General features: G+C 41.8%; 1 protein-coding gene across 3 annotated transcripts in view; it reads left to right on the forward strand.

Moving 5' to 3' along the window:
* Positions 1-12,636, forward strand: part of fgf14 (fibroblast growth factor 14) — a 507,463-nt gene that overhangs the window by 324,680 nt on the left and 170,147 nt on the right. The window contains exon 1 of one of the 3 annotated variants that reach the window (XM_043691270.1): positions 1,102-1,996. The exons of the other annotated variants lie outside the window; for them this stretch is intronic. Coding sequence (XP_043547205.1) covers positions 1,804-1,996 — 193 coding nt within the window. The 5' untranslated portion in view covers positions 1,102-1,803. Of the gene's footprint in view, positions 1-1,101; positions 1,997-12,636 lie in introns of those variants that run through there. 3 annotated transcript variants of the gene reach the window in all.

A 12,636-nucleotide genomic window follows, 5' to 3' on the forward strand; every position in this document is an offset into this window, starting at 1 on the left:
GAGAGAGAGAGAGAGGTGTTAGAGAGAGGGGAGTGAGCCCGGACTCTCACACACACACTCACATACACACTCACACACTCACACACACACACACACTCACACACACACACACTCACACACACACTCACACACACACACACACTGTCATCGCTGTCCCTCACTGCGGCCAGACCTGGGACAGGGGGAGAGACAGAGAGACAGAGAGAGAGAGAGGTGTTAGAGAGAGGAGAGTGAGCCCGGACTCTCACACACTCACACACACACACACACTCACTCACACACACACACACTCACTCACACACACTCACACACACACACACACTCACACACACACTCACACACACACACACACTCACACACACACTCACACACACAGTTTCGCGCGGTTGTTTTACCATCATGTCTGCGCTAGGGATGTTTTACCCGTTACAGGAGGAATGAATGTGCAGAGCTCTTGTTGGGTGTAGGCATGTGTGTGCAGGAGGGTGCTGAGCCCTATCTGTCTCTGCCGGTCAAAGACGGGAACCTTGTTCAAAAATAAGGTATTTGTAGGAAGTGCTCCATTTCACCGGAGGAGCGTTACTGGACAGTTTTCCCATTTCTCTGCGAGAGCCCCGCTTTCACTGGTGGAAATTTTTTTCATCTACTGCCCAGGGATTCCCCCGCCATTTCACTAGTGGTGTTTCCCCATCCTACGGGAATCCTCCCATTTCCCCCGAAGGTGTTCTCCCAATTCACCGGGACCCTCCCATTTGCAGTGTTGTCCCCCATTAGAATTACGGGGGCCCTACTGTGTGGGAGCACCTATCGACTCCCAACTATATGTCCATATGTCTGCACGTCCCTTGGGGACGCTAGGGAGGAGGAAATCCACTCAGACGCAAGGAGAACGTGCAAAGTCTACCCAAGGATTGAACCTGGCTCCCTTGGGTTAAGGGGCGGCGGTGCTAACCACTGAGCCACAGTGCCGCCCGTCTCAAGTGGGGCCGAGTTTTCCCATTTCAGTAGATGTCTGTCTCCCCGCAGCCCCCCCTGTTGGACCGAGACGAAGAGGGGAGTGCAGGAAAGCCGGGGATGAGCGGCTGGGAGGTTGGTGCAGCGTGGTAAACTTTCTCGCTGTCTATCTATCTGTGTGTATGTGTGTGTGTGTGTGTGTCTGCGCGCAGCTGCCTGACGGAGCAGACGTCACTGAAGGTCTGAGCTCGGATTTCTTTTGTTGTGACGCCCGGTTGCTCATCCTGGCCACTCACTCAGTGTAGACAGAGAGGGCAGACAACTGAGGAACTGCTGGCGGCTGCTGCTGCTGCTGCTGCTCTTTGGAGACGCGCAGCAACCACTTCACACTGCGCTCAGTCAAACCACCAGGGCAAGGAGATCTCACCTGCTTCCCCTTGGAGGAGTTAAAGAAGTTCCGAGAATTTGACAAGACAATAATAAAAAAAAAGAATGCGGCGAAGCCACACTGCAAGAGGATAGTCCCGTGAGGTTAAAGGCGAATTCCTGGTCTGAGCGACTGACTTGCTCCTTGTCTTGGGATTTGAGGGAAGGATGGAAGACTTGCTGAGGGAGGAGAGTGTCCCCAGATTGGTGCTAGGAGTTAACAGTGGTCTGTGCTTTTCACTGAGAGAGTCCACTGGCTCATCGCTCCCAAACACACGGCAAATCTGAGGCAGTGAACTGCAAGCAGCCACCCAAAATCTTCATGAAGGGCTTCATGCTTTGAGAGGCCGGGAGGTGTGTGCTGGATCGCCGTCGTTTTCCGGGGCTGTTTCTTGTCTCTTTTCCTGACGCGAACCGTTAGCCATGGCAGCGGCTATTGCGAGCTCCCTGATTCGGCAGAAACGCCAGGCTCGGGAGCACCACCTGGACAGACCCATGGTCACCAAACGCATTAACAGTCCTCACAAAAACAAAGGAATCTGTAATGGGAATCTGGTAGATATCTTCTCGAAAGTCAGGATCTTCGGAATGAAGAAGAGGAGACTAAGGAGACCAGGTTTGTTGTTTTTGCAATAAAGGGGGTGGGGGGGGGGGAACCCCATACGAAAAGTAAACATACAGAGTGTTTCCTTGGAAGATTATAAATTCGGTGTGGATAATTGCAATGTGTTTTCTCAGTTACAGAAACTGAGGAAAATGTTTCTTGGTTTAATTTGTAGAGAGGCTCTGGGTGTGGAAATATTGAAAGGTGATGGGTGAGCAGTGTCGAGGACACTCCCCCCCCCCCCCCCCCCCCACACACACACACACACCGAAGTTATTTGAAAGGTGTGTGTGGGTCTCAGAATGTGTGAGCCGGGTCGCTTCCTTTGCCGTCGCCTTTCCCCGAGCCGGGTGGTAAGAATCTATCAGTCGGAGAATCATCAGGTGGGGGTGGGGGGGGGACTGAGGATGTTCAGCGTAGCTGTCACAACCCATCCAACTGAAACTGGCTTCTGTCTGTCTCAAGGAGAGCGGCCCCTCAACAGCTAAAGGGCCCATTTCTGGGCCAAAGGCCGTCAGTAACCCGCAACAGCCTAAATTCTCAGCAAAGTAGTGAATGTTGCATTTACTCATTTAGAATTCCCCTCATTTTCTTCACCTGGTGACAAATCTTTGTTATTGAGGTGACATATCAGAATTTTCAAAAAACCGGTCGAATGGAACGGGCAGTTGCGTTCCAAATGTATCTGAAGAGGGTGTTTTGGCACAGAAACCTTTGGCGAAGGTGGATACATTTGTAGAAAATAGATTTGTGCATTGCATTATAAAGTCCAATTTGTTTTGTGTGTCTACAAACGACTCAGTAACCTCACAGGCTGTGTGAATGTTGGTTTCTTTATGGCACATTTGCAGATGTTTAAGATTGTAGCAAACATGTACTTCAGTTGCCCGGACACGCAGACACACTCTTTCTCTCTCATTCACACACACACACTACAAACACACTCCCTCTCACACACATACACTCTCCCTCACACACACACACACCCTCTCTCTCTCAAACACACAAACACATACACACAGATAACCATACCCAGATTGGGAACACATCTGAACCCATTCTGTTCGTCTTCAATATGGTTTTCGAGTTAGCCGATTGGAGTGGTAGCTCGCCCCCGTTTAGTTCCTCAGTCTCTGGGACCAAGAGGCACCGCAACGTGACAAAAGACCAAAACATAAAGCAAAGCACCCGATAAACCACAAATGCTCCAAGTCAGCAATTTCCACAGTCAGACCACAACAATGAATCAAAGTATATATAACGTCGAGTTCGAAGTTTCGAATAAATAGCTATGAGTCTAAGGCAGATGCAAAGTGACAGGGAGCGAGCAATAAGCACAACTTACACATCAGTAACAATTAACCTTTGCATGCTGATTTGTTCTAAAATTAGTTCTTTTCCACCCCTCAATATAATTACCTAAAAACACCCGTCCTTGCTTGAGAGTAAGGATCTGAACAACATTATTTTTAAAACCAGACACAGGTTAATACGGGAAAATTACATTGCCGGCTTAAACACATGTTCCATCTCTCAACTTTGTATTGGATAGCTTTCGAAGTTGTCTTAAAGGAAATATAAATGGTAATGTGCACTCTCTTATATAACATCAAACCTCAAACAGGAGCCTATGGAAGTTGGAATCAGTGTTTTACACGAGGAGGAAACACAAAACGATCTCTCACTTAATAAAAAAATCAGTTCATGTTATCCAACATCGATGCACTTCAATTCATTCGATTAGGATAAATCTTTACATGGCCAAACGATAAAGGTTGACGTTCATGAAATATGAACAGGTAGCATTTTTGCAAGTTCAATTATAGTTGAAAGAACAAGTTAAAAGGGCTTCCTGTTGTCGCCCAAACATTAGAATCATTTACATGTAAAACCACTGGAAAGTTATCAACAATTTGACTTGTTTTAATTTTCTATTTTGTTTTTGTTGAGCTATTTAACCTTGGAAAATCCAGTATTTAATATCTCTGCTTCAAATCTTGCTCAGTGCATGACATCCTCATAATCTCTTCATTCAATGGGATTGTTTAAATTTACCTTATGCTGTGGATCACAGATAGCTCCTGTATGGGGATTACTGTCTAAAAGACAGTGATTCCAGGTTCAGTTACTTTCAGTGTAAAGAAAAAGACTTCTGACCAAGTGCAGCTTCCTCTCATCTTTGTCCTGCAATCTACTATCCATAAAGCTTGCTAACATTATCAGAGATGGAGTCTGGCAGAACTGCTCGATCAAGGTAATAAAGCATTACTGAATTTCAAAAATATTCCAATGATTTGTTATTTCTTCTTTATTTCAAGGACATTAAATACACTCCTTGATTTTCTATCAGTCGATATCAATGTTAGAATTACAAGTTTTGTAAAAAATTAAAGATCCTTAGCTGAATGACATTGCCTACAGCTTAAAGTTTGTGATTTCCTTTTGAAGAACGTTGTCACCCTTCTTTCGTAATAAGCAGATACTTATAAACATGTTTTTAATTTAATTCATTTATCCTAAGCCAGATCTAGCAATGTTAAGACTCCATACTAGGGAATCTGTTGCGCTTATACCTCATTTGTAAACAGCACAGAAGTAAGATAGGTTTTCTCAGAATGAACTCGTCTGTATTTTTAAAGAAACGAACTGACAGACATTAAAACTGGTTTGGAAAGGGTGAAAAGGCATGAGTTAATCCAGAAATCTGTACAGGTAGCTTAGACATAGTGAGCATGAAAATCAAATCAGAATCCTTTCTCTGTTCTGTTTGAGTAGCTTGCCTTGTAGTGTTTCAGGGATATGCTGTGGAATTGATTCTGCTACCTTTAATCACCCACACTCCTGTACAAGAGTTAAATATTTCACTGAGCTGTAATGTGAATGGAATTCAGTGTATGTTAACTGATCATAACAGCTGGCAGTCGGCTCAAATTTAATGTGGTATCTTTAAGTAGTTACTTTTGATTCTATCAAATCATATATAGAAATAGAATTAATTTTTATTTGTTCGAGGAAAATCTACCTCCTTGAATGTGATTTGTGATATCTGAGTTATTTTTTCAGACAAGAGTTGTTTGTTTGATATGGACTACCTTCTTGAGATTCAAGACACTTGTTTGATTGTGTTAGATTTTTATAATTTATATCCTGCTAACTTAGCAAAAATGTGTCCTGAAACACATAACTTTATGTTTCAGCTTTATTACATTGCTTTCGATGTTTCTTCATCTCAACAAGCATGTAACAGTTGGATCACTTGAGAATGAAAATGATTTTAAGAGGTTAGGCAGCAATGTCAAGGCTGTAACTCAGTCTTGGAGCTGTGCTGATATTTATACACAGTATCAGTGTTTATTTATTTAGCACCCGTAATATGAAAAAATTATCATAAGGCATTTCACAGTAACATGAGAGGGCAAGTAATGCCCTTGCAATCATTTCTTGTGAGTTTCAGTGCTTTCAGAAGCAGTTGATTACATTACTGTCTGACAAGTTGATGCTAGCTCTCTGTAATTCTGTGTAATATTGACAAACTATACTGACCTCCAATAATAAAGTCTTTGGTCATATCATACCATGATGTACCTTTTATTCACATCATGATATTCAAATATGGAACTGTGATCCCATTCTGAATAGAAAAAACTGTTAAAATGATAACCAATTTGTTGAACATTCTCATGCAAGGCTGAGACTTATTGTGTACCCCTAACTATCCCGTGCAGCTGGTGATCACTGATAGCAAATGATTTGATACAACTGCGTGGCATTTTAAGCTTCTCCAGAAGACAATTACGAGTTGTGGATTTGGTAATGGAGTCACACATAGACTTGGACTGGATAAGGGCAGAACATTGTGCTCCTAAAGGACATTGGCAACGCTATTCAATTTTTTTTTAATAACAATCCAACAGTTTCAAGGTTACTTTTATGGCATCTGCCCCTTTCTATATTCTAAATACATTCTAAAGTAAATGCAAAATCTCATGGTGGGATTTGAACTGATATTCAATAATTGATTTTGTCCTCCTTGACTCAAGGATGCTAAGGTCACTTGTAATATTGTTACACTCCTGTTAACTTCAACGAGTTCAGACTTGGAATCTAGTCCTCAAAGCTCAATGATTGGCTGAGTAAAGTCATCGCGCTTTCAGCATTTAATATTTATGGCTACTGATCATGCAATATTTACAGCACAGAGACAGGCCATTCAGCCCAGAAGTCCAGGCTTGGTGAGCTTCCTTACACACTACTTTATGTCAACCTATTAACATATCCTTTCATTCCTTTCTCTTGTATGTATTTATCCAGTTTACTTTTCAATGCATCAATACTGTTCACCTCAACCACTTCCTTGTGCTGGTGAGTTCCACATTTTCACCACTATTTAGGTAAAGAAGTTTCTCCTGAATTCTCTATTGAATTTTTTAGTGATCATCTTATATTTATGAACAGGGCATTTTTATTTATTCCTCAGTGCTAATAGCTTTATCAGAACAACTGATGGGAAGAATTTACAATACCCAACATGGCCAATCAGCAGAGACACAATAATGAACCAGAAATTGCACAGACCTTGTTATTTAAAATGTGATAGTGTGGTAGAATCAATTCTTTCAGTCAGTTTCTCCAATAACTATGACAGTCCCCTTCAAGCAGTTATTCACCCAAGCCTCTATTCCTGCAACAAAATTGTCACACTATCATACCTGGGAAACTCATAAACCATTGCAATAATATCTATAAATCAAATATCATGATTGATATCATATTTGTAAATTATTTGAAATTCACTCAAAGTTTTTCAGACAATCCAAACCTTACTACCTTGTGTCTTGTAACAATCCTCACGATCTTAGGGGTGAATTCTGATGAAATTGTCATTCCTAACCTCTTTGGAAGAAACATGGGAGAAAATGGCATGGAATTCTGAAGCTGTTCTGCTGGTCAAATAGGAAATTTCCCCATGGAAATTCACCCTCTTGTATTACATTACGTAAATTACGGAGGATTTTCATGAGTATTTAAGGAGAAGCAGTTTTCCACTGCTGTAGTCAGAGGCCACAGATTAAGAAAATGGATCGGAGAGGAGTTTTTGTGAATTGGAATGCACTGTTGGAATGCCGCACATTTCTGCTCCTTTATACCCATTACCCGTGCTCCTTTACACCCATTACCCATGCTCCTTTATACCCATTACCCATGCTCCTTTATACCCATTACCTATGTTCTTACTGCCTACATTGACTCTCACTGTCAATTTTTCATTTCTCATTCTTCTTCAGATCTCTCCACAGTCTTATTCTTCTGTATCTCTGATATCACTTCAAACCCTACGATCATCTGAGTACCTGTGCTTGTCCAACTCGGGGCTCACCAACTTCCATCTCTCCATTTCTGTCAATACACTATGCTCTGGAATCTCTTTTCTAAAGCTCCCTGCCTTTCTTATACCTTCAAAGACTTTCAGGAAATATAGTGTGGTGGTAATGTCAATGAATTAATAATGCAGAAGAGATGCATTCAAATGCTGCCGTGGCAGGTGATGGAATTTCAATTGATTGAAAACCGCTATTAATTATTTTAAAAATCCATCTAGTTCACAGGTGTTCTTCAGGGAAGGGAATCTGTTGTCCTTGCCTAGCTTGGTCTACAATAAGACTCCAGGCCCACAGCAATGTGTTTAACTCTTAACTGCTTTCTGAAATGGCTGGTCAAGTCACTCAGTTCAAGGGCAGTTAGGGATTAGCAAGGAATGTTGACTTTGCCTGTGATGCCCACAACCCATGAAAGAATTGTTTTGAAAACTTCCTTTGACCATCTTTTTGGTCGTCTGTTCTAATGTCTTTTCCATTGAAATCACTCCCACTTTTTGAGTGATTATGTTAATGCCTTTTGAGGCACCTGGGGATGATAAAGGCACTATATAAATGTAAATTGACATTGCTAAGTAGCTCAGGTGGTCTAGCAACGTTGTCTCAAAACTTATGGGATTGTTATAGCACAAAGGGAAGCAATTCAGTCTGTCATATCTGCACCAACTCTCTATAAGGGCCTTTCACCTAGTGCCACTCACTTGCCTTTACCCTTTAGCCATGCAAACATTCATCTACTGATAATTACCTACATTTTTCTTGGAAGCCTTAATTGAATAGGTTTGCTCAGTGCCTCACAGCACCAGGGACCTGGGTTCGGTTCCAATCTTAGGCCTAGCAGAATTTGCACATTCTCCCTCTGTCTGCATGGGTTTCTGCTGGGTGCCCAGTTTCCTGATGCACAAGTTGGGTTGTTTGGTCACGTTAAATTGCTCATAGTGTTCAGGGATGCATAGGTTAGGTGTGTTAGCTGTGGGAAATGTAGGGTTACAGGGAAGGGGGATGAGTCTGGGTGGGATGCTCTTTGGATGATTGGTGTGAATTGTTGGGCTGAGTGGCCTGTTTTCACACTATGAAATCTGCCTCCACCATATTCTCAGTCACTCCATTCCAGTTTCTAGCAACTCGCTGCAGTAAAAAAGCATTTCTTCACATTGTTGTGCTTTTTTTCATCAATCACACAAAATTGAGATCATCTAATTCTCAATCATTTCACTCATGCAAAGAGTGCTTCCTTGAGCTCTATTGTGGTACAGTGGTAATGTCCCTACCCCTAGACTGGGAGATTCAGGTTCAAGTCCTACCTTCTCCAGAGGTGTGTGATGATATGCCTGAACAGTCAACTAAAAATAGCTACAGGGAGTTTTCCCTATCTACTCTGTTTGAAGTCCCCATGATTTTGAATGTCTCTATCAATTCTCTCAATTTCTTCTTCTTCAGAAGTACAGCCACAGCAACTTCAATTTATCTACGTAACTCAGTTCCTCATCCCAGAAAGCCTTCCCATATATCTCTTCTGCACACTGTCAAATAACTTCAGATACTTACTAAAATCAATACAGCTACCATTTAAAACAATTGCCACGATGTCAGTCAAAAATCTTTTTAATGGACAATATTCAACAACAGAAGAACAAAAAGTTAAAAAGAAATAAAATTAAGTCACTGGCATACTTAAGTCCCACAACTACGCAGATAGACCACTGAAATACAACAGTATGTAAAATTATGATTGCAGTGTCAGTTGTGGCTGCACAGTAGCAGTCTTTGGACCAATCAGAAAAAATTAAAGCTGATGCCCCTGGTGCAGCACAGTGGGGGAGTGCTGCACTGTTGGATGTAATGTACAGCTTTTGGATGAGAAGGTAAACCAAAGCCAGATCTGCCAATGCAGGTGCAAATAAAGATGCCATGGGACTACTTATAAGAAGAGCAGATGAAGTCTCCCTGGCATCTTAAACAATATTTATCCCTTAGTTAACATCACTGAAACAAATTATCTGTTGCTGTTTGTGAGGGTTTGTTATATGCAAAGCTGATGTATTTCCTAAATGACAAGAATGTCTGCACTTCAAAAATATTTAGTTGGCTGGAGAGCACTTTAATATGACCTATGGATGTGAAAGTCACTACTTAAATGCAGGTCTTTCTTCTATCATTTCAGTGTTGTAGAGATAATGCATTGACCTCACTTCACTCTTGTAACTGGTTACATCATTTTTACCATGCCATTAGATTACAAACACTCTCTGCTGCTTCTATCTGGAGCGAGTGCAGAAAGAGGGGCAACAGAAGGACACAAGTCTTCACAACTCTCGGTTTTGTTTGATATCTGGCCTTGCAAAATCCTGGAATTACTCCAAGTCTTTATGCCAAATGTTCTGCCTATCTTCCCACTTGCATTATTAGATCATGTATCTCAGTATTTTTACTAAATTACTACTCTTATTACTGACATATAAAATGCCTTGTTTTAATTCACTTTCTGAGAGGTTTATTTGACTTCACTTAATTCCCTATATAGCATCATTGTTTCTTTTCGTAGTCTTTTGCACATGTTGAATCTGACTTTTATTGATTTTAAATTGAAGGTTTCAGTATCACAAACTGTAACAAAACATCTAATGGGCAGCATACATATTGCAGTCTCCAACAAATCCATTGGTTTTGCTGTTGATTCAGTCCTATTAAGTATTATTTGATAGAAATGCCGATAACGTCAGAGCCTTCAAAGTTTTATATAGGCACTTTTTAAACAAGTTGAGACCGGAAAATGCATTATTTTATTAAAACATATGAGTAAAATGAATATTATGCTTTTTAAGGAAAATCAATGCATTGGTCAGTCAGCACACTCCCAAAGCCAAATTAAAACAAAAAAAAGATAAATATAGAACAGAGTATCATGGAATATTGTGCTGTGCAATTCCAGTGTGAGGTTTGTGAGGTTTGCGTTGGTGGTATGTGTCGGTGTGAGGCAGCCTCACAAGTAGCCAGCACATCTCAGAACATTGCAAATAGTCTGAGGGCTGCTGCCAACACCCAGGATTCTGCCAAATTAGCATGTACTCAGGAAATTATCTCTGCAAAAAGTCATGGGTTACTCCCTGTCATAGTTATAAAAGTTGAGTGTATCCTATCCTTGATGAATACCCAGCTAATTTACTGCAGGAATGTTGCCTTGCATCTTATAACTGACTGCACCATTCAGATGACTATTAATTTTGTTTTGCTGTGAACATTGGAAAAGTCAAGCATGAGAAAAGGCCATCGGCTTATTGAAGCTCACCCCCCTTGTATTCAATAGCTCCCACCTCAGCATCGAGCTGTCCTTTGCATAACCCTCATGCATTTATAGCCAGCTTATCTGGCAAACCTCACCAAAGATTTATCACTTAGACTAAAAGTTCTCCTAATATCTGTTTCATTGATTTGAATTTATGTTCTTTGGTCATTACCTCCTGGCTCACTGTGAAATACTATCCATGTTGTATCTTATTGATCTTAACTATTTAATATTTCACACATGTCAATTAATTTCTCTCCTCAACAGTTCTTTTTTGGGCATGAGTTTCTTCAATCTTTACCTCAGTACTTATTCTCTTTTCACTAGGGATCAACCTCACTACCTTCCTTCCCTATCATCTCGAATGCTTGTATATCTTTCTTTAATCATGTGATGACCAGAGCTGAGCACTATTTCAAATAAGATTTAAAGACAACTTTATACGATCTTACCAAAGCTTCAGTAAGATTGTGCTGTATTTTCCAGGTTATTGATCTCACCATTTTATTTGTCTATTTTTAATTCCTTTGCTGTGTGGTCTAGACACTGCGAGTAATAAGTTTACTGTTATGGAGTCATAGTCATAGAGATGTACAGCATGGAAACAGACCCTTCAGTCCAACCCGTCCATGCCGACCAGATATCCCAACCCAATCTAGTCCCACCTGCCAGCATCCGGCCCATATCCCTCCAAACCCTTCCTATTCATATACCCATCCAAATGCCTCTTAAATGTTGCAATTGTACCAGCCACCACCACTGCTTCTGGCAGCTCATTCCATACACATACCGTCCTCTGCGGAAAAAGGTTGTCCCTTAGGTCTCTTTTATATCTTTCCCCTGTCACCCTAAACCTATGCCCTCTAGTTCTGGATTCCCTGACCCCAGGGAAGAGACTTTGCCTATTTACTCTATCCATGCACCTCATAATTTTGTAAACCTCTATAAGGTCACCCCTCAGCCTCCGACGCTCCAGGGAAAACAGTCCCAGCCTGTTCAGCCTCTCCCTATAGCTCAAATCCTCCAACCCTGGCAACATCCTTGTAGATCTTTTCTGAACCCTTTTAAGTTTCACAACATCTTTCCGATAGGAAGGAGACCAGAATTGCACACAATATTCCAACAGTGGCCTAACCAATGTCCTGTACAGCCGCAACATGACCTCCCAACTCCTGTACTCAATACTCTGACCAATAAAGGAAAGCATTCCAAACGCCTTCTTCACTATTCTATCTACCTGTTCATGTTTATGTCCTGTACTGTTTCAGTTGAACACATTGAATGTACATTGGGTGACATTCAACATTGGTGGAGGTACAGAATGGGCAGAGGTCAGATCAGTTGCATGTTACCTACTTGCCTGTCACTAACACATTCATTTCGTATCTGCTGTTACACACTGACCACCTGTGTAGACTTGTTCATTACAAACAGGCCCATTATGCACCCACTCTTTACATAAAGACCATTATGGATTCGCCTGTTTACACATCTGCAGTTTACCATCCATCTCTATACACACACACACTTGTTATGCAACCATCCGTAGACGCCCACCTGTACATAGGCAAAAGTGACGACTGCAGTTGCTGGAAACCAAGTCTAGATTAGAGTGGTGCTGGAAAAGCACAGCAGGTCAGGCAGCATCTGAGGAGCAGGAAAATCGACGTTTCGGGCAAAAGCCCTTCATCAGGAATAGAGGCAGGAAGCCTCCAGGGTGGAGAGATAAATGAGAGGGGGTGGGAGTGGGGAGAAAGGAGCATAGAGTACAATAGGTGAATGGGGGTGGGGATGAAGGTGATAGGTCAGAGAGGAGGGTGGAGTGGATAGGTGGAAAGGAAGATAGGCAGGTAGGACAAGTCATGGGAACAGTGCTGAGCTGGAAGTTTGGAACTGGGGTGAGGTGGGGAAATGGGAAATGAGGAAACTGGTGAAATCCACATTGATGCTCTGGGGTTGAAGTGTTCAGAGGCGGAAGATGAGGCGTTCTT

The sequence above is a fragment of the Chiloscyllium plagiosum genome, chromosome 6 (assembly GCF_004010195.1).
Source record: "Chiloscyllium plagiosum isolate BGI_BamShark_2017 chromosome 6, ASM401019v2, whole genome shotgun sequence".
NCBI classification, from domain to species: Eukaryota; Metazoa; Chordata; class Chondrichthyes; order Orectolobiformes; family Hemiscylliidae; genus Chiloscyllium; species Chiloscyllium plagiosum.